This window comes from Clupea harengus, chromosome 16, assembly GCF_900700415.2.
Source record: "Clupea harengus chromosome 16, Ch_v2.0.2, whole genome shotgun sequence".
NCBI classification, from domain to species: domain Eukaryota; kingdom Metazoa; phylum Chordata; class Actinopteri; order Clupeiformes; family Clupeidae; genus Clupea; species Clupea harengus.
Genome location: NC_045167.1, coordinates 14068809 through 14091631, shown reverse-complemented (window position 1 = coordinate 14091631; position 22823 = coordinate 14068809). Strand labels below are relative to the sequence as shown.

At 42.7% G+C, this 22823-nt stretch overlaps 2 protein-coding genes across 2 annotated transcripts; both read right to left on the bottom strand.

Moving 5' to 3' along the window:
• Positions 1-1206: 1206 nt before the first annotated feature.
• On the bottom strand, positions 1207-10826 carry LOC105896678 (dual specificity tyrosine-phosphorylation-regulated kinase 4-like). Its single transcript, XM_031583216.2, has 13 exons — positions 9096-10826; positions 8518-8658; positions 7459-7581; positions 7201-7324; positions 6951-7114; positions 6693-6829; positions 6445-6585; positions 6092-6230; positions 5871-5952; positions 5563-5735; positions 5380-5440; positions 5136-5265; positions 1207-4959 (listed from the first exon to the last, which is right to left on the bottom strand). The coding sequence occupies exons 1-13, from the start codon at positions 9114-9116 to the stop codon at positions 4005-4007; spliced, it is 2391 nt and encodes a 796-aa protein (XP_031439076.1). The 5' UTR covers positions 9117-10826; the 3' UTR covers positions 1207-4004.
• A 2892-nt stretch (positions 10827-13718) lies between these two features.
• rad51ap1 (RAD51 associated protein 1) lies at positions 13719-17316 on the bottom strand. Its single transcript, XM_031582719.2, has 9 exons — positions 16806-17316; positions 16446-16489; positions 16194-16320; positions 15555-15661; positions 15306-15374; positions 14957-15100; positions 14650-14826; positions 14366-14533; positions 13719-14228 (listed from the first exon to the last, which is right to left on the bottom strand). The coding sequence occupies exons 1-9, from the start codon at positions 16820-16822 to the stop codon at positions 14101-14103; spliced, it is 981 nt and encodes a 326-aa protein (XP_031438579.1). The 5' UTR covers positions 16823-17316; the 3' UTR covers positions 13719-14100.
• Between the last annotated feature and the right edge of the window lie 5507 nt (positions 17317-22823).

Here is a 22823-nt window from a genome sequence, read left to right as displayed (position 1 = left end):
CCTTTAGACCAGCAAACTCTCACCATCCCTCTGTCCAGGTGTATGTGTGGACATGTGCACATGTACAAGGCTCCCTATCCAGCAGTGAATGGAAAATGAGGCGAATGTGTTGATATGATTGCACTCACATCACATGCTCTGTCTCCTCCCTGTCCAGAGTGATAGCCTATAGCTGCTGAATACTGCACAGTTGCCCCTATTTTACACTAGCCTGAACACACCCCTTAATACCTGATGGATGGTGCCAGAGTAGAGCCAGAGTAAAGTGAAGTTTAATAGATTAGTTAGATAGATTAATGTTGCCAGCTCTTGTTTGTCATCAAATGGCACCAATGTTAATCTGTTCAATGTTCAAAAATGTAATAACTTTGCTTTAAATGTAAAAGAATGTGGGGGGCTTTGTGTAAGAGAAAGTTTGTTTGTTTTGCTTGAGCCAGGCAGGATGCAGAATCCTGTTGGGCGAGCAGGTCCTGGGTGAGGTTACAGCAGACTCCCTATTGCATAATCGGTTTCTCATTGACCTTGGGTGTTAGACACCAAACTTCATGAAATAAAGTAAAACGTTTGCATACTAGTATTTATATAAAGAGTATGTTAATGAAAAGTAAAAGTACACTGAAATACGTCCTTACAGTCAAATGCAACTTGTTTCTATAAATACAAAGTGCCTCATTCACACTGTTTAACAGTAAATAAAACATTCATGACATCATTTTTAGTACAGTACAGTAGTTGAATATCATAATAACTAACAGGCTCCTCATGACGTCTCCTATACATGATACAGTGATATGTGGTCACAGATTGGGTGAGGGGAGATGTTGGTCAAATCCTTCACATTCATTCAGAAACCATGAAAAGAGCCCATAAAATATTGCTAATGCAAAGACAAGCATACAATGACTTCCATTAGGAATAATAATAAAAAAACATATTATAAAAATTGATACAAAAGCATCTAAATATCACAATTTCAGAACACCCATTTATCTGCCATTAGGGAACATAACCACTGAAATATGATTTCTACCAACTCAGGATACATTGAAGAAATAACCACATTCAATTTCCATGATAAAACAGACCATGTGCTGATGCCTGATTTATCATAGTAGAAATACTTTCTAGATCTTTCTATCTGCATTTTGGCAGCCTTGTTTACCTTTTTAGACAGAGGTTAACCAGGTTAACCAGGTTAACCAGGAAGCTAAAGTGCTTTAACATTTGCTTCAAGTCACATTTCTGGATATGCTCACATTGAAATCTTTTCTACAACTTGTTTTACTTCCTCTTACAAAAAGATCAAGAAAAGAAAATATGTAAGGTGGAAGGATGAAATGGCTAAAAGAAATACATTTAAACAATATCATTAACAAGAATGGCCATTATTCAATAGCAATAAGTTACAAACAGTTATAATTACATGAGTATGTCAAATAATATGTACAGCCAATATGCCATTTGACAGTGGTTTTCAGGGGGAAACAATCAACCAAAGGACATCCAAGTCTCCTGAAAGAAAAACACATATCCACCAACTATATGCTCATGATTTATTAGGAGTAAGGGTTGATGGGGGACTACGGTTCAGAGTGTAGCAGATAGAGGGTGTTTTGGGGCTCTGGGGATGGGGGTGGAGGGGGGTTTCATAGGGAATTGCAATTTAGAGATCAGTCGTGTGAGATACATTTGTCGTGGGGGGTCCAATTGAGTCTATAATGATGGTTTGGTAAAGGCCTAGGGTCAATGATGCTGCTTGCTCATGTCACGTAACACCACAACACATCACATCACGTCACAATCATTCAGGTCAGGAATATTTCTACTACATGTCACTAGAGGGTGCCATCACACTTTTTTTTTAAACTGGTTAAAATATGCTTTGCTTGTGGATAAAATAGAAAGTGCATGGTGGAGACCGTGGGTGTTCTAAATGTCTGCCACTTTTCTAACAGGTAGCCTAGATAGGAATATGGATTTAGATTTTAGGTTTTAAATCCAAATTGGTCTTTTAGATTTGTTTTAGATTTATATTATTTTTATTTAGATTTTTTTGATTATTCCAGCTATGTCCTTGGATTAAAAAACAAAGGTGCGTGGATCAAAAGGAATGATCCGCACTAAATGTCACAGTAGTGGATGTTTAAGATTATCCAAAGCTCCCTTGTGTTTTAATAATAGATGCTCAACAATATCCATGCAAAGTTCTTTTTTGAATGCCAATTAGAAATACATCTATTGGATAGTATTTTAGATAATGACTCCGTATACATGAGAGATCTTTCAGAAGTAAATTAGAAAGAGTCAGTTACAGAGCACTATGAACCACTTTGCAACAGATAGTCTACATGATGTTCCAATCTCAACCAAAGGTGCGTAGATCAAAGCAATGACCCGCACTCAGTGATTTATTGCAGCCTATGGGTGACAAAGGAAGACTGAATTCTGTTACAAAGGTGCGTAGATCCATGATCCGCACTCATTGTTATCATTCAGCTTTAGGAGCATGGGAAGAAATTTAGAAAGGTGTGGCCGAATATCCAATTAATTTCCTAGGTATTTCCAAGAGGTCACTCAACCTCCGCTGTGTGATAGCATTATAATTTCCTGAGCCTTCTAGATTTAGATACATTCACACACACACACACACACACACACACACACATATACACGCATGCACACTCACACACACAAAACAAGCATCATCCTAGACCCTACAGTAAAGGCTTAGGGTCAATGATGCTGCTTGCTCATGTCACGTAACACCACAACATATCACATCACATCACGTCACAATCATTCGGGTCAGGGACATTTCTACTAGATGTCACTAGAGGGTGCCATCACATCTTTTTTTAACCCTGGTTTGCTTGTGGATAAAATAGAAAGTGCATGGTGGAGAACGTGGGTGTTCTAAATGTCTGCCACAGGTAGCCTAGATAGGAATATGGATTTAGATTTTAGGTTTAAAATCCAAATTGATCTTTTAGATTAATATTATCTTTATTTCAATCTTTTTGATTATTCCAACTATGTCCTTGGATAAAAAAAACAAAGGTGCGTAGATCAAAAGGAATGATCCGTACTCAATGTCTCAGTAGTGGATGTTTAAGATTATCCAAAGCTCCCTTGAGTTTTAATAAAAGATGCTCAACAATATCCATGCAAAGTTCTTTTTTTAAAACCAATTAGAAATACATCTATTGGATAGTATTTTAGATAATGACTCCCTATACATGAGACAGATCTTTCAGAAGTCAATTAGAAAGAGTCAATTAGAGAGCACTATGAACCACTTTGCAACAGATAGTCTACATGATGTTCCAATCTCAACCAAAGGTGCGTAGATCAAAGCAATGACCCGCACTCAGTGATTTATTGCAGACTATGGGTGACAAAGGAAGACTGAATTCTGTTACAAAGGTGCGTAGATCCACGATCCGCACTCATTGTTATCATTCATCTTTAGGAGCATGGGAAGAAATTTTGAAAAGGTGTGGCCGAATATCCAATTAATTTCCTAGGTATTTATCCAATATCCAATTAATTTTCTAAGAACCATTGCAAAGTTGTCATTCAGCATGGTCCTCCAGGTCACCAATGCACCTGATGTTTTTGGTGTGCAAATGGGCACTTTTTATTTTACCTGGGAACTGAGGCGAGGTCTTGACTTAGTGACCCAAGAGGTCACTCAACCTCAGCTGTGTGACACACACACACACACACACACACACATATACACACACACGCATGCACACTCACACACACACACAAAACAAGCATCATCCTAGACCCTACAGCCAGTAGGCCGAATGAAAGGCTACAGCTTGAAAGCAGAGGGGTAACCTGTTGTTAACATGCCAATACCTCCCATGTTTCCAAATATTCTTGAAGTTCGGGTGGATGTTGACCCTCAGGATCAAGAATATATGGATACACACGAGCAGGATGAGCAAACCAATACCACCTTACCGCCCTCAAAACAGAGCCCAAATTGTTGCCTCTCAGTTGAGGCGGTCCCAGACCTGGCTCTGGTCCAGGTGCAGGCGCAGAGTAAGGGTTCTGGTATCCACGGGGGGTGAGATCATAATTTGGGCTGGCTTCAGTTTGGCCACCTCGCACCTACTGCCACCACTGCGTGGGTCCTTGTTTGTTGCCTCCACTGCATCCTTCCCCACCGAAGCGCCAGATGGAGAGTGGCGCTCTGGAGAAGATAGCTTGCCTCTCCCAGGGCTCTGCCTTTCGGCCTTCTCAGAACCCTGCTTGGGGGACTTTGCAGAACCCTGGCTGGGGAATTTCTTGGCAGAACCCTGGCTGGGGGATTTATTGGCCACCTGCTTGTTGGACCTCTCAGCCGCCTGCTTAGGGGACTTTGCAGTCCCATATTTGAGGGACGTCTCGGCCACCTGATTGGGGGCCTTTTCAGTGCCATATTTGGGGGACATCTCAGCCGCCTGCTTGGGGGAAGTCTCGGTCGCTTGCTTTGGGGACTTTGTGACCCCCTGCTTGAGGGAAGTCTCGGTCGCCTGCTTTGGGGACTTTGTGACCCCCTCCTTAGGGGACCTTGTGACCCCCTGCTTGGGGGAAGTCTCGGTCCCATGCTTTGGGGACTTTGTGACACCCTGCTTGGGGGACCTGCCGGGTGCCAGCTTGGAGGACCTCCCGGCCGCCTGCTTAGCGGACATCTCAGCTAGATGTTTGGGGGACACCTCAGAGACCTTTGGAGGACTGGGCAACACCTTGATTGTTTTGCCAGTGCTGTGCGTGTTCTCCTTGATAGAGGTGTTGTCCTGATGCTTGTCCGGGCTCTTCTGCAGCAGGGCCTCTGACCGGTAGGCGCTGTGGACCTCCGTCATCTTCCGGGAAGGGCGGGTCCTTGTAACGCACCTGATGATGGCATCCTGAATCCAATCATGCTGCATGGCATCATCTGGAGTCATGCGCTTCTTTGGGTCCCAGCTGCAAGGGGTAGTGAAGGGCCACAGAATCCATATGTGAGAATAATTAGAAATCGCAACTCACATTCAAATACCACCGTAGCCTTCTCCCAGTATGCCTCATGTTTGTCCTGTCACATTTCATATTTTGAATCTGTATTTGATAAAACATTTGTTATCTATTGCACGGATACATACGCAAGGCAGCCCTTGAGGAAGTCCAGGAAGAGTGGATCAGAGGACCTCAGGACGCTGGACAGATCTTTGGAGTCAGGTTTTCGGCACTTGCCTTTGCTGTTGGTAAAGGGCTTTGGGTTGCCTCTAGAATCTGGGGGAGAAAGGGCTCATATTTTACAGGCGACAGAATCTCACAAGGTCATCATCTCCTCACTGAAGTGCACCGTGTCCTGTAATATGACTGCACCGGATTCTCGGAACTCACCAAAATACTTTTTCCTTCTGGAAGCCGTCTTAAGCAATTCCGCTGGAGGCACTCCCAGCACCTAAGGCACAAACACACCCACAAGGCCATCATCGTAACATGCAACTGGAGCATTCAAATCAACCAGCGGGGAACCAACAGAACCGGCATAGAATATACGGAACAATTGCTTTTAGCCAGTACCTCCATAATACAAGCAATCTGATCCCTCTCATTCTCGCCGGGGAAGAGAGGCAGGCCGGTGTACAGCTCTGCGATGATGCAGCCGAGGCTCCACATGTCGATCTCCAACCCGTAGCTGCTACCCAGGATGACCTCAGGAGAGCGGTAGAAGCGGCTCTGAATGTAGGTGTAAACTGCAGACATAAAGGCACAGTGATAATTGGTGAGATTAGGGGGAGATTAGACTATGGTGATAGGTTACACTATGGTGATAGGTTAGACTATGGTGATTATGGAAAGGGGGAATGGAGAAAAGCTGTCTCATGCACCTCTCTGATGGTCGAGGCAACTGGATCCAAAATCTATCACTTTGATGTTATGTGAGCCTTTCTGGGTAAGAACGATGTTCTCCTGAAAAACACACACATCAATTTAGCTTTGAGATCATGAACAGGATATTCTCTATGATCATCATACAAACATTCCATTGTTTGGATTTTTCTAGCTAGCCAACTGGGATGCAGACGGATGGGGAGCTATGACAACATACCGGCTTGAGGTCACAGTGGATGATCCTCTCACGGTGAAGCATCTGCAGACACTTTAGGATGGAGTGAGTGAAGCGACGCACGGTGGTTTGGCTGAAGCCCTGATAGCGGTTCTTCTTTATAACCTCAAAGAGGTTTTTTCTGGAATCATGACAAAACAAGTTGCTCAATATATACATTATATATTATATATAATAACAGCCATAACACAGCAGTAACACCCATCCTGCAAACGTTTTTAGTTTTTGGCATTGGGTATTTTGGCTCTAATCATCTTCGTCATCACCTTTCTCACATGTGGTAAATCTAAATTTCTTAGATGCATTTCTCTACTCAGACTATGCAACTGGCTTACCCCTGGAGGTCAAAAGTGATGCAGAGGTGATCACGGAACATAAAGTGCTCCTTCATGTGGATGATATTGTAGCGGTTGCTCCGATCTTTCTTGTTCAACAGTTCCAAGATGCTGAGCTCCACCTGGGATTGGTGGTGGAACCTGTACACAATGACAAGGTCATGCACATGAATAATAACATGATAATAATGTCTATCAATATGTATACGTACATAGGCTGACATACATTGTTAATAGAGTGTTTTTACCTTTTTTTGTTGCGAAGAATCTTAAGAGCAACCAATTCTTTGGTCTTATGATCCAAACATTTAAGGACTTGGCCAAATGACCCCTTTCCAATTACTTCCAGAACCTCATAGCGGTATTGGATGTGGTCATGCATAACCTTGAGTATCAAAACAGAAAAATAAATGTCTTAATAATATGCGTTTATGCGTATCTGTACACCTCACAAGGAGTGATACAATGATGCCTATTACATCTACACAGTTCTAATGACAGGATACCTTGATGTACGTCCCATTCTCATCATCAAATCCATGATTTTGGGGTGCTCCTTCAACTGCTTCGATTTTCCGGGCATCAAGACCAAGGTACCATATTTCCAGAAAGTTCGAGATCTCCTCCTGCTCAAACGGCGTCAGCTTATCCCTGTACATTTTCAGTGCCTCTGTGAAAAGACGTAACAAAGAAAACATCAGTCATCAGAGAGCTTTGCTCTCTTTTATCACACAATGCACTTGAACTTCTCTGTACCTTTTGGTGTTAAAGGCAGTGTCCTTGCTCTCTCGTAGGTTCTTCCACTGCCAAACGGGTTGTTGACACATTCCGGCAGATTCTCAACAGTGGACCTTATGTTGGCGGTCCGAGGTCTATCGTCCTGTGGAACGGCAGGTTCAGAATGTCAAAAAACTTTCCACTTGGCATACCTTTCTGTACATAATTAAAGCACACAAGCAAAAGAAATACTACCCATTGGCAGTTTTCTACTTTTATATACCCTGACATGCTTACAGTGCTGTTTTTCTGGACGTTGGCGGGAATATGAGGCAGGAGGTCCACATAGCAACCGGTCTTCAGTTGGCTTCTACTTATCAATGGCTTGCTCTCCAGTTGTGGCAAGGGGCCAAGGAGGTGCTGAGGGGAACAGAGAGGAATGCTTGTGCTGATGAGATGTGAATGGGTGACGACTTCCCTATGGTATGTGTAGGACTGTGCGGTTCACGGGTGCGGGGGACAGGGTGGGGAGACAAAGGAGGGTTTGTGGCCCCTTGTCTGCTCTTCCGGCTGATTGGCGCCCATGTGCAGCACAGGTACTAGACCTCCTGAGAGGCAGGTAGGGTTACCCCGAGTGAGAAAGGGATAGGGACAAAGGCAGAGAGGTCCAACGGTGACAGGTCCTATCAGCACATTGCCTTTGGCAAGCCTGTCTCATTATCTACACCGGTCGTCTTGGTGAGGCCACAGTGTATAGTATGCCTCACCCCCAATGCCCTCAATTTCTGCTTCTACTGTACAGCAGTGCTGCCCTCTTGGGTGTGCCCCCCTTTTTTAAGTATAGTTTATAGTTATATATAGTTATTTATACATAGTTTATAGTATATATTTACAGTTTATAAACCGAACTTGAGGTAAGGCTTTGCTTTTTTCATCTTCAGCTGAAATACCCATTGACTTAATAGGCACCTGATTGCAATTTGCACTAGAGCAAAGTGGGTCAATAGGTTCCCCCCCCCCCCCCACAAAACACATCTTTTGCTAGGTACTTATCCTGTTTAAACTGTGTGAAACTACTGTTCAACAGTCAGCAAAAGACTGGAAGACCACTACTCTGTGTGTGTGTTGGGGGCAGAGGGTGGGCCAGACACCAGGCCAGATCAATTCTAACCCTGTGAGGGGGGTAATGGAGAAGCCCCCTTCCACACACCCTACATCCCCCGCCCCCTCCACAACACACAGGACGACAGACTGGTAGGTCCTACCTAGCTAGGCGAACGGGTGAGGTGAGAAGTGGAAGACAAGGTGTTGGCAAGGAGTGGGCTACATTTAAGGATGGAATTAGAGGGGACTCACCTGTTGGTAGGGTCTACCAGATCCCAGGCGTTTGCCAGATTTTTGGCGTGCAGCTGATCCCAGCCGTATGCCAGATGGCATGCGCAAGCCAGTCACTGAAGTCCCATCTGGGGGTTTGGGATCCGGGGGACAGTCATTAGGCTGTGGGAAGTAAAGAGGCACACACACACAAGCATATTTAATTGTGTACCTATTCACATAATTATACACTTTCCTTAAACACACTGACTGACAAGACTGTCCTCACTTTAATCTGCTAAACATTCTAACCCAGCCAATTAAGACTTTAAGTGTAAGTATTTTTTTGAAATCAACAACTGTATTTGCAATGGTCAAATTGTAGACTACATCCATACAACTGGGAATCTGAGGATATCCCAAGGTATAGCCCTAACGATAGGGTGTGTTGCACTCTGAGTAACTTTTGACTTGTATGTGGATGGCAAAACACCACTCAGGTCCAGTACGCATCTACAAAACTGAGTGATCAAACGAACAACGGCAGAAAGGACACAACACGGCAAATGTTGATAACCAAACATAAGGGTTAATTATAAGCCATAGTTGAAGTACATCACCTGTATAATATCGGGAAACATGTCTCTACAAATCCTTAATGGACTCGCAATGATTGCCAATCCAATTTTCACATTCCAGGTGAGAGGACATTAGGCACATCAACGGTTCTTTCACTAAGTGACAGCATGTTTTCAATCAGAAGCCATGCAATCCAAACATGTGCCTCCGACATGTCATGGCAGTACAGTAGCGCACTCTTGATACAATGAAAACAATAACTATACAAGTTGGATGACGGAAAGAAGGCGATCCATTAGTTTTGACGCATACGCTTCCGGAGACGCTACCTGTAAGATATAATTGTTTGTCAGTTGTACGCCTTCTTGTTTCACGTCACGAAAACGATAAAAACCTCGTAGATCTGACTTCATGTACATCCTTAGACATGACATGTGTCTCTCTTGTCACGCCAAAAATCTTGTACTCCATTATGTGATCTTGATGACCTGCTGATATCGCGAAACGCACTGGTTAACACACTGTCTGTGACTATATCCACAGTCGGCAATGGTCACGTGCACGTACAGGGAACGCCGAAGAGCGTGGGCTGCAGGTTGATGTTTCAAACTGTTCAAAACATGTTTTCATCTAATTCCAACACTACTTCAAATAATTTAGGGTCTTGGCAAGATTGACTCTAATTTACAAAAATATAGCGAAACATACTAAATCATTCAAAATACACAAAAAATGTATCTACAGTTACTAGGGAAAAATGACATTCTAGACTATGAGGAGGCATTTTCAAGAACTGCATGCATCTTCTTTAATACTCGCACGTTTCATTGCTCAGAAATACTCCTCCAACACACATTTCACCCACCCACAATGTACCCTCCAAGGATATTGCAAAATCACTCCCACAGAGTAACAAATAGACACAATGTAAAATTCACACCCAAACTGTACACTAAACGACTAAAGCTGAATGCACAACATAGAATGTACAGTGACTTCAATTAAAAAAAAAAAAAAACATTTAAATTAATGAAGGAATTAAACTGGTTTCTATACACTGCACCACAGTGAGATATACTTGGGCAGGTGGGTGGGTGATACCTTTCTGCCTCCTCTGTGTCAGCACACACAAGTCATCTTTTAGAAAAAACACATTCCCCTTAGGGAGGAATGACGAAGCAAGGCGTGAGAGGTAGCTAGAGAGTGGCACGACTGCAGATGCAATTACATAAGAGGGAGAACTCTATGACCTCTAGCAACTGACACACGCACTGTTCACCCCTGTTTGTGCCCATTTTACCTTCTCATGCACCACAGACCAACGAACATAGAGTGAAATCTCCATTTGTAGGAGTGCTGCGAGTTTCATAATCTGACCCAAGACCATATGCTTGTGAATAATCATCTAACAAACACACAGAAGACACCCTCAAACTTGCCTTTGTGTGGTGCCATCTTGTGCTCATGGGTGATTATATAAACACTGGTTACACAACACGGTAAGTCAGATTTTCTTTAGTTATCTATCTGCGGAGCATCATAGCGTTTTTGCTTTTGAAAAGATGTAAATCACTTGCCCAACGTGGGTGTTGAGAGGAAGTTTCCCAGGCCGGGGACTACCCAGAGGGGCTTCATCCTACTCCAGACAAATCCCATTAAGACCAATTCATAGTCCAGGGGACAAGTGTCGCTCGAGGAAAAAATGACATCAGAGACTAAATGTGTGTCTGCTTGGGTGTCGCAGAGCTGGTCACGCACATCAATACATTTGAAAGGGCAGAGACGATGATTGGATAGCAACTCAAAGTTATATGTTCTGGTGTGTTGCCGTGGTCACGGTGTGGCTGTCTTTACTTTGTTGTTTCGCAATTAAATGTAATGTTAGAATGTAAACAAACTTTAGCTACATCGTCATAGAAACTACAGGTGATGTTCTATTTCGACGTTTTATTTTTGGTCAAGCAACACTTGAGTTGGCCTTTAGTCTTAAGTATTGGCACAATTGTTCACTGCAAGTGTGCAGTGAGAAAAAAAAGAGTCTTAATATGGTTGTACAGTTACCACTTTAAACTCAACCGATAGGCCACCACACTGAAATGAGGACTAGCTGTAGGTTGTAAGGCCTATTAACAACAACAGAACCAAGCTGAAGGCCAAGCATTTCACACAAGTCAAATGTCTCGGAGATCGAAGGGGAAGGGCAGCCTTTTGAGTAAGCTGTCATTAATTAGTCTACCATCATAGGTTTGAATAAGGGTCAAATGCATGTGTTGAAACACACCTCTGCCAAAATGCACAAAATTCCCACACTTGCCCTGAAAGAGCATTTTAATATTCATACCAAAATACCGAACAGGAAAGCATTTATCCCCATTGCTAGGTACTGATTAAGCCATTACTGTCCATTTTGGTTTGCCATTAAAACGTACCCCTTCCACAGACTCTATGCTCACAGTGGACCTTGCCACTGTGTAGCTCGGCCCAGGGAGCCATTCCACATTCTACTCTACATAACTATACCCAGAGAGGAGGGTTACAAGGTCTGCCGGTTCATACAATCTACTGCTGTTGGCCTTCCCTCTGCTGAAAGCTGTGCCTGAGTGTGGGGTCAGAATCAGTAGCAACTCGACTAGCCTGGAATAAACCCTATCCTTTGGGAATATTACACTGGTGGTGATAAACCGGAGGATAGCCAAGTGAAAGACAGGTACGCAGAGTGTCTTTTAAGCTCTACTGCCCCAGCTGGGGCAAAAAGCACCCAAATGATGGTGTCTTGAATAAGGTAAAGATCTTGGAAATTGGTGAGATCCCATGATATTAACCTTTAGGTAAGAGATGCAGAATTAATGGATCAAAAGGAAGTTTTTCTAGTCCCACAGGAACGGAAGGTGCCTCCCATGTCACTCTGACAGGCCAATCGAACCCCAGCCCATTCACTCTAATAAGGAGATGCCCTGCAAGATGTTCAACACCATGTACAGCATTATGTCTTTGGCTTAACAAGCGCCTTCTGGCCCAAACACGGTGTAAGTGACCAGTCTGTATTGTCTTGCATTCTGAGGGGTCTGTCAGCAACAGCCTCACAGGGCCATGCAGGCTGTCCACTCGCTGGCCTGCGTCCATAGGCCTGCAGGACTGACAGCCCAGTCTGGCTCTGTGTCAGCCAAGTAAGCAGAGAGAGGTTATGTCAGCCTCCCAGCCCCCACCCAGAGCGTGACGACTGACAACCTGGCACATGTGTGAGCAAGGGCCTCTGTCTGGTAAAGCTGAAATGAGTTCTTGGATGTGCCTTTGGAGCAGAAGTTGTGTCCAAGAATGAAAAGCAATAAAATATTTGCCTCCGACAGGCAACATAGAAGCATCTCAGAGATATTATGGGTGGATTCATGTTAAGGTGATGTGACATTGCATTGCCTGTAATGTTAAAATATATTGTAATCCCAGGAACTACCTGCATAGTGACGGCGGATCATCAATATCATTTGTTCTTATATGGGAAGCAAGGTTCACAGAAATGGGTGGCAAGTATGTGATGTTACAGAAGCAAACTAAACATTCTGCTCAGTTTCACATGACCTCACGAAACGCATGATAAAACAGATACAAATCAGCAGCCATGTTGTCATAGTAAGATATTAAATTAAATCACTATAATCCCTGCAAAAACAGGGTATGCTGGGCCAGTCAGTTTGTATTGTCCCTCAAACCGGTTATCACTAGGATTATAGTATCTAAAGTATAGATATCGAGTTGGCTCTTCAGCAGGTTAATACATTTCCACCCATGGGGGACAACCAATAGCCTATATGTGCATAAGGGTGCTTACTCATTGGAATCATATTTTTTATAACATATATTATATTCATACTTTTACTTGGTTTGATTTCCCTGTGTTTAAATACGAAATCACCGGGTCTTTGTGAAGTATATTTAAGATTACATTTAACCAAACTGCTAGGCAGGAAGGGCATCTCAAACATTTACCCATCCAAGTATGCCGTCTACATACCTTTATCAGAACCGGGCAGGTGTCGTCCGGTTTTTTCGGCTTTCTCGCCGATTTTCGGCTAAAATGAAAAATATAATGAATCTCTCTAACGGCCGTCATCTCAATTAGGCTACAGGTCGTGATTATCATTGTCTATTGAATTTACTTCCTTAATTAGGCTTATAGACTACAAAGTGAATGACTGTATGTGGAATATTTACGAACATGTAATTTTCAATGATATTCCCCTAATTATATAACATAATAAATATGTATGCTCAATGATAACCCACTCACCTGCGTTCCGGGGGTGTATTTCCAGAACTCATTTCTCAGAGAAGACTTCCTGTATAAGCCTACTCTGATAATTTAATAGTTCATAATTTTGAGTACGTTTCCGTTAGCCAAGAAAAATAGACTTGTGCTACATGCAGAGTAGTTCCAAGGTTATAAATGATATGCCTACCATGTCATAATGCCTTAGATATGATGTCATAAAACGACAGGCCCTAATGGTCAAACCAAAGTCAAACGAGACCTAAGCAGTTCAGTTGGAATTGTCAAGTCGTCATGATCGGTAACATTCTAAATTCTAAGCAACTCAATTTCGAACATTAAAAAATGTATGTCTGATGTCGCACGTCAACCCCTGCAGGCTTCACCGGATACAGATTGCCGACTTCGATTGTTTTTAGACTTTTGACTCAACAAAATCTTTAATGTTCCACTCTATCCAAATGTACAAATCGTAAGAAAACACGGAAACACTAACATTACAAACATATAAAATCCAACAGGTTTTTAAAAGAAATGGTAATAAATGAACCGACAAAACAAACAAAGTTTGAGAGCCAGACGTGAATTTGAATGACGCTGCGATGGATGCAAGCTTGACATTTCTATAGTAGACCAGCAGAGGGAGCCGCTATCTTTCAGTGCCTTTGTTATTACTGCGTACAGCTGTGTTGCTATTTGAGACTTATCCAGATGACATACTTTTGGGGACAGACAGTTCCATAGGCTGTGGTTGAATGTATCAGTTGGCTGGATGCCACCCGTCAGTGTGCAGCAGCATTTGGATGGAGGGGTTTCACCCTTGCCAAACGGGAGAGTCCTAAACGTAGGGCCTGACTTGGAGACTTTACGTTGACATCTTGAAAAGTGCCAGGACTCCTGCCAACCTGACCTGTTGGCACCAATAAATTAACAAATAAAAAATCAGACCTTTCAAATGCTGCAATACCTATTTTAATCCAGTAGAATTTGAAAATCATGCAATATGTTTCTTAGGCCAATATTTTAATGATTTTCCTCTAGTTTTACCTGGAGGATTCCACTTGGGCGTTCTACCTCCTGCCGGACTTGTGGAGGGTACAGGCCTTGACATAGGGGGAGTAGCGGGTGTTTTCTTCAGGGAGGGAGAGGTTTTGGTTATGACTGGGCTTCGGCTGATAGTGGGGCTTGCCAGACCTCTGTTGTTGGTAGGAGTCGCTTTGATGGAAAGAATAGTAGTTGGTAATGAATCAACACTTTAAGTTAAAAGGGACACATTGTAATGTGTTTGTTGTAAAGCTTGTCCTGTGTCTGTTCCACATTGTCGGAGTTACCTGTGGTTGTGGCTGGCGTTTTACATTTGGTAGCCTTCGGAGGCTGCTTCTCCTTCTTTGGAGGGGGTGCTTTCTTGTTGCCCGTCCTTTGTTTACTTCTTTTCTGCCCTTTCTCAACAGTAAACTCCTCATCTTCACTCTCATTCTCCTCACTGAATTCTGATTCACTCTCTGAGTCTGAATATAATAATGAAAAAGAAAGAAAGAAAGAAATCACATCAGTGATTGAAACAATACAGGTAGTCTCTCTCTCTTTTCTTTTTTTTGAAGATTCATAAGGAAAGAACAATCGTTGAAACACTGCTACCTGGTGTGTTTTTTTGCGGGAGGTAATCCTCATCTGCATCACCATCTTTCTCTTCTTTCAGGGACGATCGAGCCAAGGAGGCAGCCTTCCTCTGTTTGGATGAGTTGGATTGGGAGAGCTGCTCATTTGTGATATCATTCAGACCTGTGGGTAGGAACACAGCTAACATCAATGATTTTATATCATCTTTTTTGTTATCTGTATAGTATAACATTCTACACATATAGACCACATTGTTCATGCAAACACTGTCTACACACACACACACACACACACACACACACACACACACACACACACACACACACACACACACACACAAACATGTGCAAGATGTTTTTCTTTTCACCATGGTTATTGCTATCCACGATGCAGTTAGTCAGTGGTAGTCCAGGGTGTTGGGCTTGGTTTTTGTCAGCTGTGAAAACAAAGACATGCGTTTTTTGGACGCATTTGTTGGTAAACATAGACACACTACACCTTGCACATACAGAGACAGACAGACACAGAGAGAGAGAGAGAGAGAGAGAGAGAGAGAGAGAGAGAGAGAGAGAGAGAGAGAGAATGGAACGGAATACTAATATAATTAGATAAAAACCTTGCTGATTGGGCACCTCCACTGTTCCTGTTTCAGCCGCCTGAAGCAGAGACAGTGTGAGCGCTGCCTCTAGGTCCCTTTCATGAAGTCTGTCTGACAGGGGTGTCCTGAAATGTAAACATGATTAAACATATCAGCTATATGTAAAACTACAACCATGGATACAAAATGTATAACCTTTTTATAACAGTAAAGTTTCCAGCAATGCAATGTTCCTGCCCCAATCCAAAACATATCACGGCTTTGAAATAATTGACCCTTCCACTGGAGAGATTCATTCAGTTCAGGGCAGAATGAGCTGGAAACTACTGGCCTGATATTGACTTTCAAATGTACATCATCATTCCGTTTCACTGAACCCATGACGTCAACTTTACCAAATGTTTGACTACGCTGGGTTGTCCATTGTAACTGGGTACAATCCAGTTAAGGTGATAAAATACAACATTGTTATGAGTCAGCTGTTTTGATTCTAGTCACCTGAAAGATGCATCACATCAACCGAGGTACTGCTTGCTTCATACTCAAGCAAGCGCTGTTAACTTGTAGAAATTACACCAAGTAACGTTAGGCGTGACAAGTGTGAAAATGTGCGCTGGAAATGTTGGAAGAATGTTGCAGTACACATATTTCCCTTACCTCTCCTTGCGATCATGAATAAGAGGTCCACTCTCCTGGCTTGCGGATTTGACAGTTGGTTTCTTGCTCTTATCAGCTTCTAGTCGAGCCTTTTTACTAGCAGGGGCCTTCACAGCAAAGTCCTCATCTGAACCAAAGTGAAGAGTTTGTGTAAAGCATGTAAAGTTCATTGCAGCCTTAAGTAGCCTAGCTAAACAACACAACGATGGATATACCGATTTCACGTAGGAAAAAAGAATGGATGTTACATACCATCGTCGTCTTGGAAATCTGTATAATTTATTTCCTTCTTGTTCCTGTTGAATACATGCACACGCGAACAGAAAAAAACTCAACAATTTTCGATTGGAGGAATTAATGTTAACTACACCAATTGCCAAACGTTACAGACGTGTTATTTTATCTTTCTTCATTCCTGGGAATAGTGGCAGAGCCGTTACAACTGAAAATAAGCAAACTGATTGTCCTCCTAGCAACAACAATTTCATTTCTAGCTTCACTTCCTTAGATAGCTAACGTTAACATGAGCCAACTGTCATGTTTAAATTCAAATAAGTTATTCGTTTTGTTTGTACAGTTGACTTTAAAACCAGTTAAGTTGTCGTTACACACCTCGATGGACGTTCCATTACTCCACTCAAAAAATCTTCATAAATAGGCTAACAATCTAGGATAATGTTGCCTTGCTGACATAAACAGCTCTAAAGTATGCTACAGTTATTAAAGCATCCTGTAACGTAAGCGCTAGCTAACAATAAAGTTAATTGTAATAAATAACATTAGCTAGTAACTTTACACTGTCACTCAGACAGCACATCTGACCAAAATTTGTATTAAAAAAAACCGTATGCAAACTATGTCGGACAGCCTGTTGTCTTTCGTCATGTAAACTATTGACTTTCGAAATGCTTCTCTCTTTTTTTGTCCAGAGTCGTGCAAATCGTTTATTTCGCAGATTTTAGTTAACTATCCGTAGTCGCCTCGCCTGCAAGCTAGCTGTACAAACCATAACAAACCCGCCAGAAACCAAACTAGGCCAATTCATCTGATCATTCAACAGGAAGATTCCACTGTAACGTTAGGCATTTCCAAAGAGGAATCAAATAATTGCCTACCACAATCACACTTTGCAATACATTTCTCACATTGACGGAAATTCATCAAATTAAATACTATACAATAATCACAATTGTTACTCTCGTCTTGAGGGTTACATTTGTTGTATCGTATCTGCTGTTTTGGAGTCAAAATGAGGCGCCTGTGTGAAAACTACTGTGACTCCAAGGCAGTGTTGCCCCCTATGGTGGCCCCAGTCTTCCTCAGGCCTGTGGCTATGTACTGTCCATTTCATAAAAAAATAAACCCAAAAGTGTAAATTCGGCAAGATGTGATTAAAAATAGGAATAAAAGTAGAGGATATATTACTGTTGTCAGACATCCTGTTCCTATTCATTGTTTTTGTTTTCCCTTAGTTGTAACAGCATATTGCTCACTCTGAATGGGAACTCTTTCTAGCCTCTGTATGGCTGATGGTACATTGGCCAGTAATCACGGGTAATCGTTGTATTAACAGAAAATACCTGTCAGGGTATCCAGTAGGTTTCCTTCGCGAAGTTGTCTTTTAACAGTGATTGTGTGGTCCAATTATGTTGCCAGTATTATCAGACTAAAACTTTATTTCTTTTCTGGAACTGTAACTTTGCACAAAAGATATGAGTACATTGAGGACAGCAGATGGCATTGTTCTACCAGACATAGGAACATATGACCTGCTAAGTGACATGAGAGTGACACGTCCTCAGGGTCGCCCACACTCCGGAAGCAATCATGGTTCCCTCATTTTTCTCTATGGATATTGGAAGGGCACAGTTCCCCAGTTCTGAAGGGTTGTCATTTGCCATGATGTAGGTGGGTGGCTGCTGGGTTTAGTTGGTCACGCCGAAGACCTGGACAGGGTTGTAGAGCAACGGCTCATAATCCTAACGTCTGTAGTTACGGACAGAGACTTAAAAAGCCTTGTGGTCACACATTCCTCCACTCCTACAGTGCTTCCTACAGGCCTGGACCAAAATATCAGCTCCTTTCATTTGATGTCTGGAAGCACAAAGGTGTCCAACCCATTAAGGTGATGCAGACCCTTATGTTAAAGACGTCTTACCCTGCCAGCCATGAGCCATGCAATAGAACAACTTGGGTATTCAATAAATAAAGCAAAGATTGAGTTTGTTGATGTCTGGAGATCTCTGTTTACATGATTATATAGTGCCTCCTATGCTCTATTTTACTCACGGCAGGAAGTAACACTGGAGAATGCACATAGTAAAGGCAGTAAAAACACACCCACACACCACACTATAGACACCCAAACAAAGTCACATGCTCATAATATTTTGGGCGAGGTGAATGTACACCACGGTGGCCTCTTTCTATGATATAGTAGATCCCTGAGGTACAATCTGCAAATAAAGTTTTCAAGATTCAGAAACCAATCTGAAACCTTCTTAAAACCACAGCAGATGTCCCTCAGAGGCATGATGCGTAAGCTGCACAATTAGCAATCTGTTTATTTGTCTACAAATTCTTGGGAAGTTGTAATGTCAATTTCTGTGTGAGGCAATCAGTGTTCTGGGAAGTGGTTTAGAGTGATGCATGTATGAGTCTTTTATCAAAATACACACTAGGATGGGAGCAAGATGGGGTTTTTTGAGCTCAGCGTGGACACGGTCTACTCTGGCCACCATGTTCTTATATGGGCATTCTGTTGTAGCGTTCCTGTGCATTTTCATTCATTTCATTGGACATCACATCAGAGACAGTCATCTTTATACCTTGTTACTGTCACCTAAAAGCTTGTTCTTGAAGGTTGCTTTGCGTTTACTACAAAGTGTCTGTGGCAGTGCAAATGGCAAGAAATGCTTTAAATTGTGAATGAATTCAAATGCCAATTTGCTTGAAATTACTTTGGCGACATATTTAATTATCTTAATTCTAGAAATTTGAAATGGGCTTATTCAGAATGTATGAAAGAATTATGAGGTGCCTGAATAAAGATGAAATCAAATCTTATTCAAGGCACCTCCCCATACATCTCACAGGCAGGCCTTCCTTTAACTGTGTAGCAATGTGATGATGCTGCAGAGGACCGTGTCTCTGGGGGGTTGAGGAGTCAATAGTGTCTGGTCAGGCTATTCATTAATCACACAGGTCAGCCCAGACACAGACTAAGATTCTTTGATGTGGGGAAAAAAGAAAAGATGCTCCAAAGGCCTTCTTGGAATACATATATTGGGTGATTTAGATGATTAATTACATTACAATTAAAAAGCAAAATTATTTATTTCAACAATGCAGAATGGATTTCATTTCATATTCATACAAGAGTTACACCAGAGATGTTATAAGGGAGGAGACAAATCAATGACTGGAAAATGAATTGAGAGATGTAGGAGGGATTCCGTAACGCTAAACATGGCGGATTTGTAACTGGAAGTCCTGCCCTGTATTATAAAGAGCCAGTCACATTATGGAAAATGGCATAACTGACGTTTTGCCTCCCCTGCACATTCTGTTTATTTCTACTATTACCATAATAATAGCCGCATTGTGAAATTTGGTGCATGCGCAGTGAGCAAGTCAACATGAAGAATTAAGTCTCTTTTAGCACCATCCGATGTGGAAATGGTTGCCTGCAGGCGTTGCCAAGATGGCTGGAGAGTGGCGACTCTTTGGTTACACTCACATTGATATAACCTATCCAGTACTGACAAATTGTTCAGACGCACCATATCTGGTCATTTGCTTTCATTCTATCTCACCTAAATTGAGATTTGAGAGAATTTTTACAAATGTGGGTCCAGATTGTTGAAGACTGTCCATTTAAGAAAGCGTTACCATCCTGGTTTCCTGATAGACAGACATTGGTAATGTTCCACTTAGCAGGAAGAATATATTTGTTGTTTGGCCTCATCATAACCTTGGCAAACTAATGCATTATCATCACATGTGATCATCCTCATACATAATTAGAGGCCTTTCTAATTTGCTGGTGCTGATGGTACATCCTTCTGCTATATATGGCCTTGACTCAGAAGCTGTTTCGGATATCCGGTGGGTTCCAAAGCTGTGGAACTTTCAAGTGATATTGTAACCCAGAAAAGGCCTGGAGGTCGGGTTTCATTTCGGCCGAAGCCAGTTCCAACCACAGCAAAACCACAGTGGCCACGGCTGCAACCCTCAATGGGACCAGAGTGGGCAGAGAAACCATCCGAGCACTGTGTTCCGGAGTTTGTTTTCCTAGACTCCTTTGACAGAAATGCACTCTTTCGAAGATGTGTTGGCATGCGAGCCAGTGTTTGCTCGCCACATCACCACATGCTCTCTCGTCTAGCCTCATCTTGTCTCGTCTCATCAACACAGCGCAGCTCCCAGCCAAACATGCCATTTCAGTAAACTGCTGGCCCCCTTAATTAATACACCAAGATGTTAATACAACCCGGCGGCATGCTGTGTAGTGGTTCGGTGCATTACATACATCAACACTCTTCTTCTTGGCTACTGATTATTTTGGACTCACACTCTCAGCAACACTTTTTATAAAAGAGTCATGCCAAATTCTTGAGATATGCCGTTGCACGCTCCAGTTCAAGTCGTCTGCACCGAATCATCTTTGCTGGAATGCGAGCACTTGAGGACTGTGGCTGGGGATGTGGAGCTGTTGCTGGTGTCAGCCTCCGGGCCAGGCATCTGCAGTATGATTACATGTGTTGACAGACACTGAGAGGATATAAACAGCATCAAAGGCCTGTAAGCATTCAGGGCTGCCAGCCCTGTGCTCTGACACCATTCAAAATAGCAGCTCAGAAACAGCATTGTTTTCTTCGCTCGGGCCTGGCAGCTGAAGGGCATCCGGGATCAGTCTCGTTAGGGGCAGCAGCAGGCCCCCAAGGGAGGGTTTTAGCCGAAAGGTAGCAAGCACACTCATCATTAAATGTGCTGTTGATGGTCATTTAGATTAATTTCAGTTCTTACAGTCAGTGGAACTGGAGCTGTCGGTATCAGTGAAACAAGTTGCTTTTCATTATGAGTGTCTGATGAATGCACACAGATTCTTTGTAGATATTTTAAGCAATGAATGCATATATATATATATATATACAGTATATGTGTGTGTGTGTGTGTGTGTGTGTGTGTGTGTGTGTGTGTGTGTAATTGTTTGTGTGTGTGTGTGTGTGTGTGTGTGTGTGTGTGTGTGTGTGTGTGTGTGTGTGTGTGTGTGTGTGTGTGTGTGTGTGTGTGTGTGTGTGTGTGTGTGTGTGTGTGTGTGTTGCTATTGCGTATGTACTCGTAGTGCTGGTGTCTGCACAGGAGGCTGCGTTGTGGTGGTGGGGTGGGGTGGGTGGCTGAGTGGTGGGGGCCACTGTGTGAATGAGTATGTGCTCAATAAGCTCAACAGGGTCTCTGGGTGGTTCAACCAGAAGAGCAGCCTGCTGCCTCAGTCCTTTAACAGCTCCTTCACCCTGCCACTCTCCTCTTCACCCTGACACCAAGAGAAGCCCCCAGGGGCCAGAGCGTATGCACTCACCACCACCTTCACGGCCCCATTAACGCAGCACTTGGTTATCATGCATCGTATCAGCAGAGAGAACTGTGTCTTTCCTGAGCACAGTGGCTGTAAATATGCCAGTTTCATATATTTTATATTGTCTGATTTTCCTGTCCACTCAATTAAGAGGAAAGTTTGATGGTGCATGTGTCCACACTGTTTAATTATATGCATAATTTACATTGGAGATACTAGAAGTTGTAAAAATATTATTTCTAAGTGGCCTAAATACATCAGGTGGCAGCTGTGATGCCAGGGTACTGTGGGGTGCTATGGGATAAAGAATTGAACATCCTTTGGGTCTGCACTGCCCAGTTAGTTCATGTTTCACCCAGTGCCACTGCCTGCAATGCAGAGGTTCCCAGTTTCCAGAGTACCAGATTTGGGTGTGTTCTTCCCAAAACGCATGGGTAGAGTTCCAGAACAAAATCTTCCTTAGGTCCATGGGGAGGCTCTGGAACAGAAAGAACTGGCAGGTTTTAACTAGAGGATTTTGCCAGAATTGATTATAATCTTTTTAAGGGAGATTTATTTTTGGAGTATGGATGATCATGCTGATGCTTTGCCAAACTGCGCACTGTTGTCCCAATGCTGCAATGCAGTGAATCATTATTTGCCAGACTGGGTGGGGTGCTCCTCCGTACTTTGTACACCAGAGGGCGATACTTGCAAAAAAGACCAATGCTCCAGGCTTGGTGCTGAAACTCACTTTTAGAATGGCTCACATGGCCTCTTCCTATCACAAAGTCATGATAACAAGCTTAGTGGGTCAACATAGCTTACCGCAGTTAATGACAGTAATTCAGATACAATCTAGTTTTGAAAATATCCAATAAAATAACTGGTAAGTGTCAAAAGAGCTCATTCAGATGTTGCTAATGTATAGGTTGGTAAAAATTCAAGCAGTACAGGGACACAGGAAAGTTCACTCCTTTCTTACTTGAAATGCAGTGGCAAGCAGTCAAACTGAGCAAGGCTCCAGCAAAATCATGTCAGAGCATTGAACGACTCATGCGGGCCTATTCTGT

What these genes read in the sequence shown, in the direction of transcription:
- LOC105896678 (XM_031583216.2), bottom strand. Translation starts at nt 9,116, where the DNA reads ATGTTTCCCGATATTATACAG. An exon ending in AGATTGCTTGTATTATGGAG is followed by an intron (nt 5,441 to 5,562) that starts GTACTGGCTAAA and finishes TTTGTGCCTTAG; the next exon opens with GTGCTGGGAGTGCCTCCAGC. An exon ending in TTCCTCAAGGGCTGCCTTGC is followed by an intron (nt 4,960 to 5,135) that starts GTATGTATCCGT and finishes TACCCCTTGCAG; the next exon opens with CTGGGACCCAAAGAAGCGCA.
- rad51ap1 (XM_031582719.2), bottom strand. An exon ending in AGATTTCCAAGACGACGATG is followed by an intron (nt 16,321 to 16,445) that starts GTATGTAACATC and finishes ACTTTGGTTCAG; the next exon opens with ATGAGGACTTTGCTGTGAAG. An exon ending in CCCGCAAAAAAACACACCAG is followed by an intron (nt 14,827 to 14,956) that starts GTAGCAGTGTTT and finishes TATTATATTCAG; the next exon opens with ACTCAGAGAGTGAATCAGAA.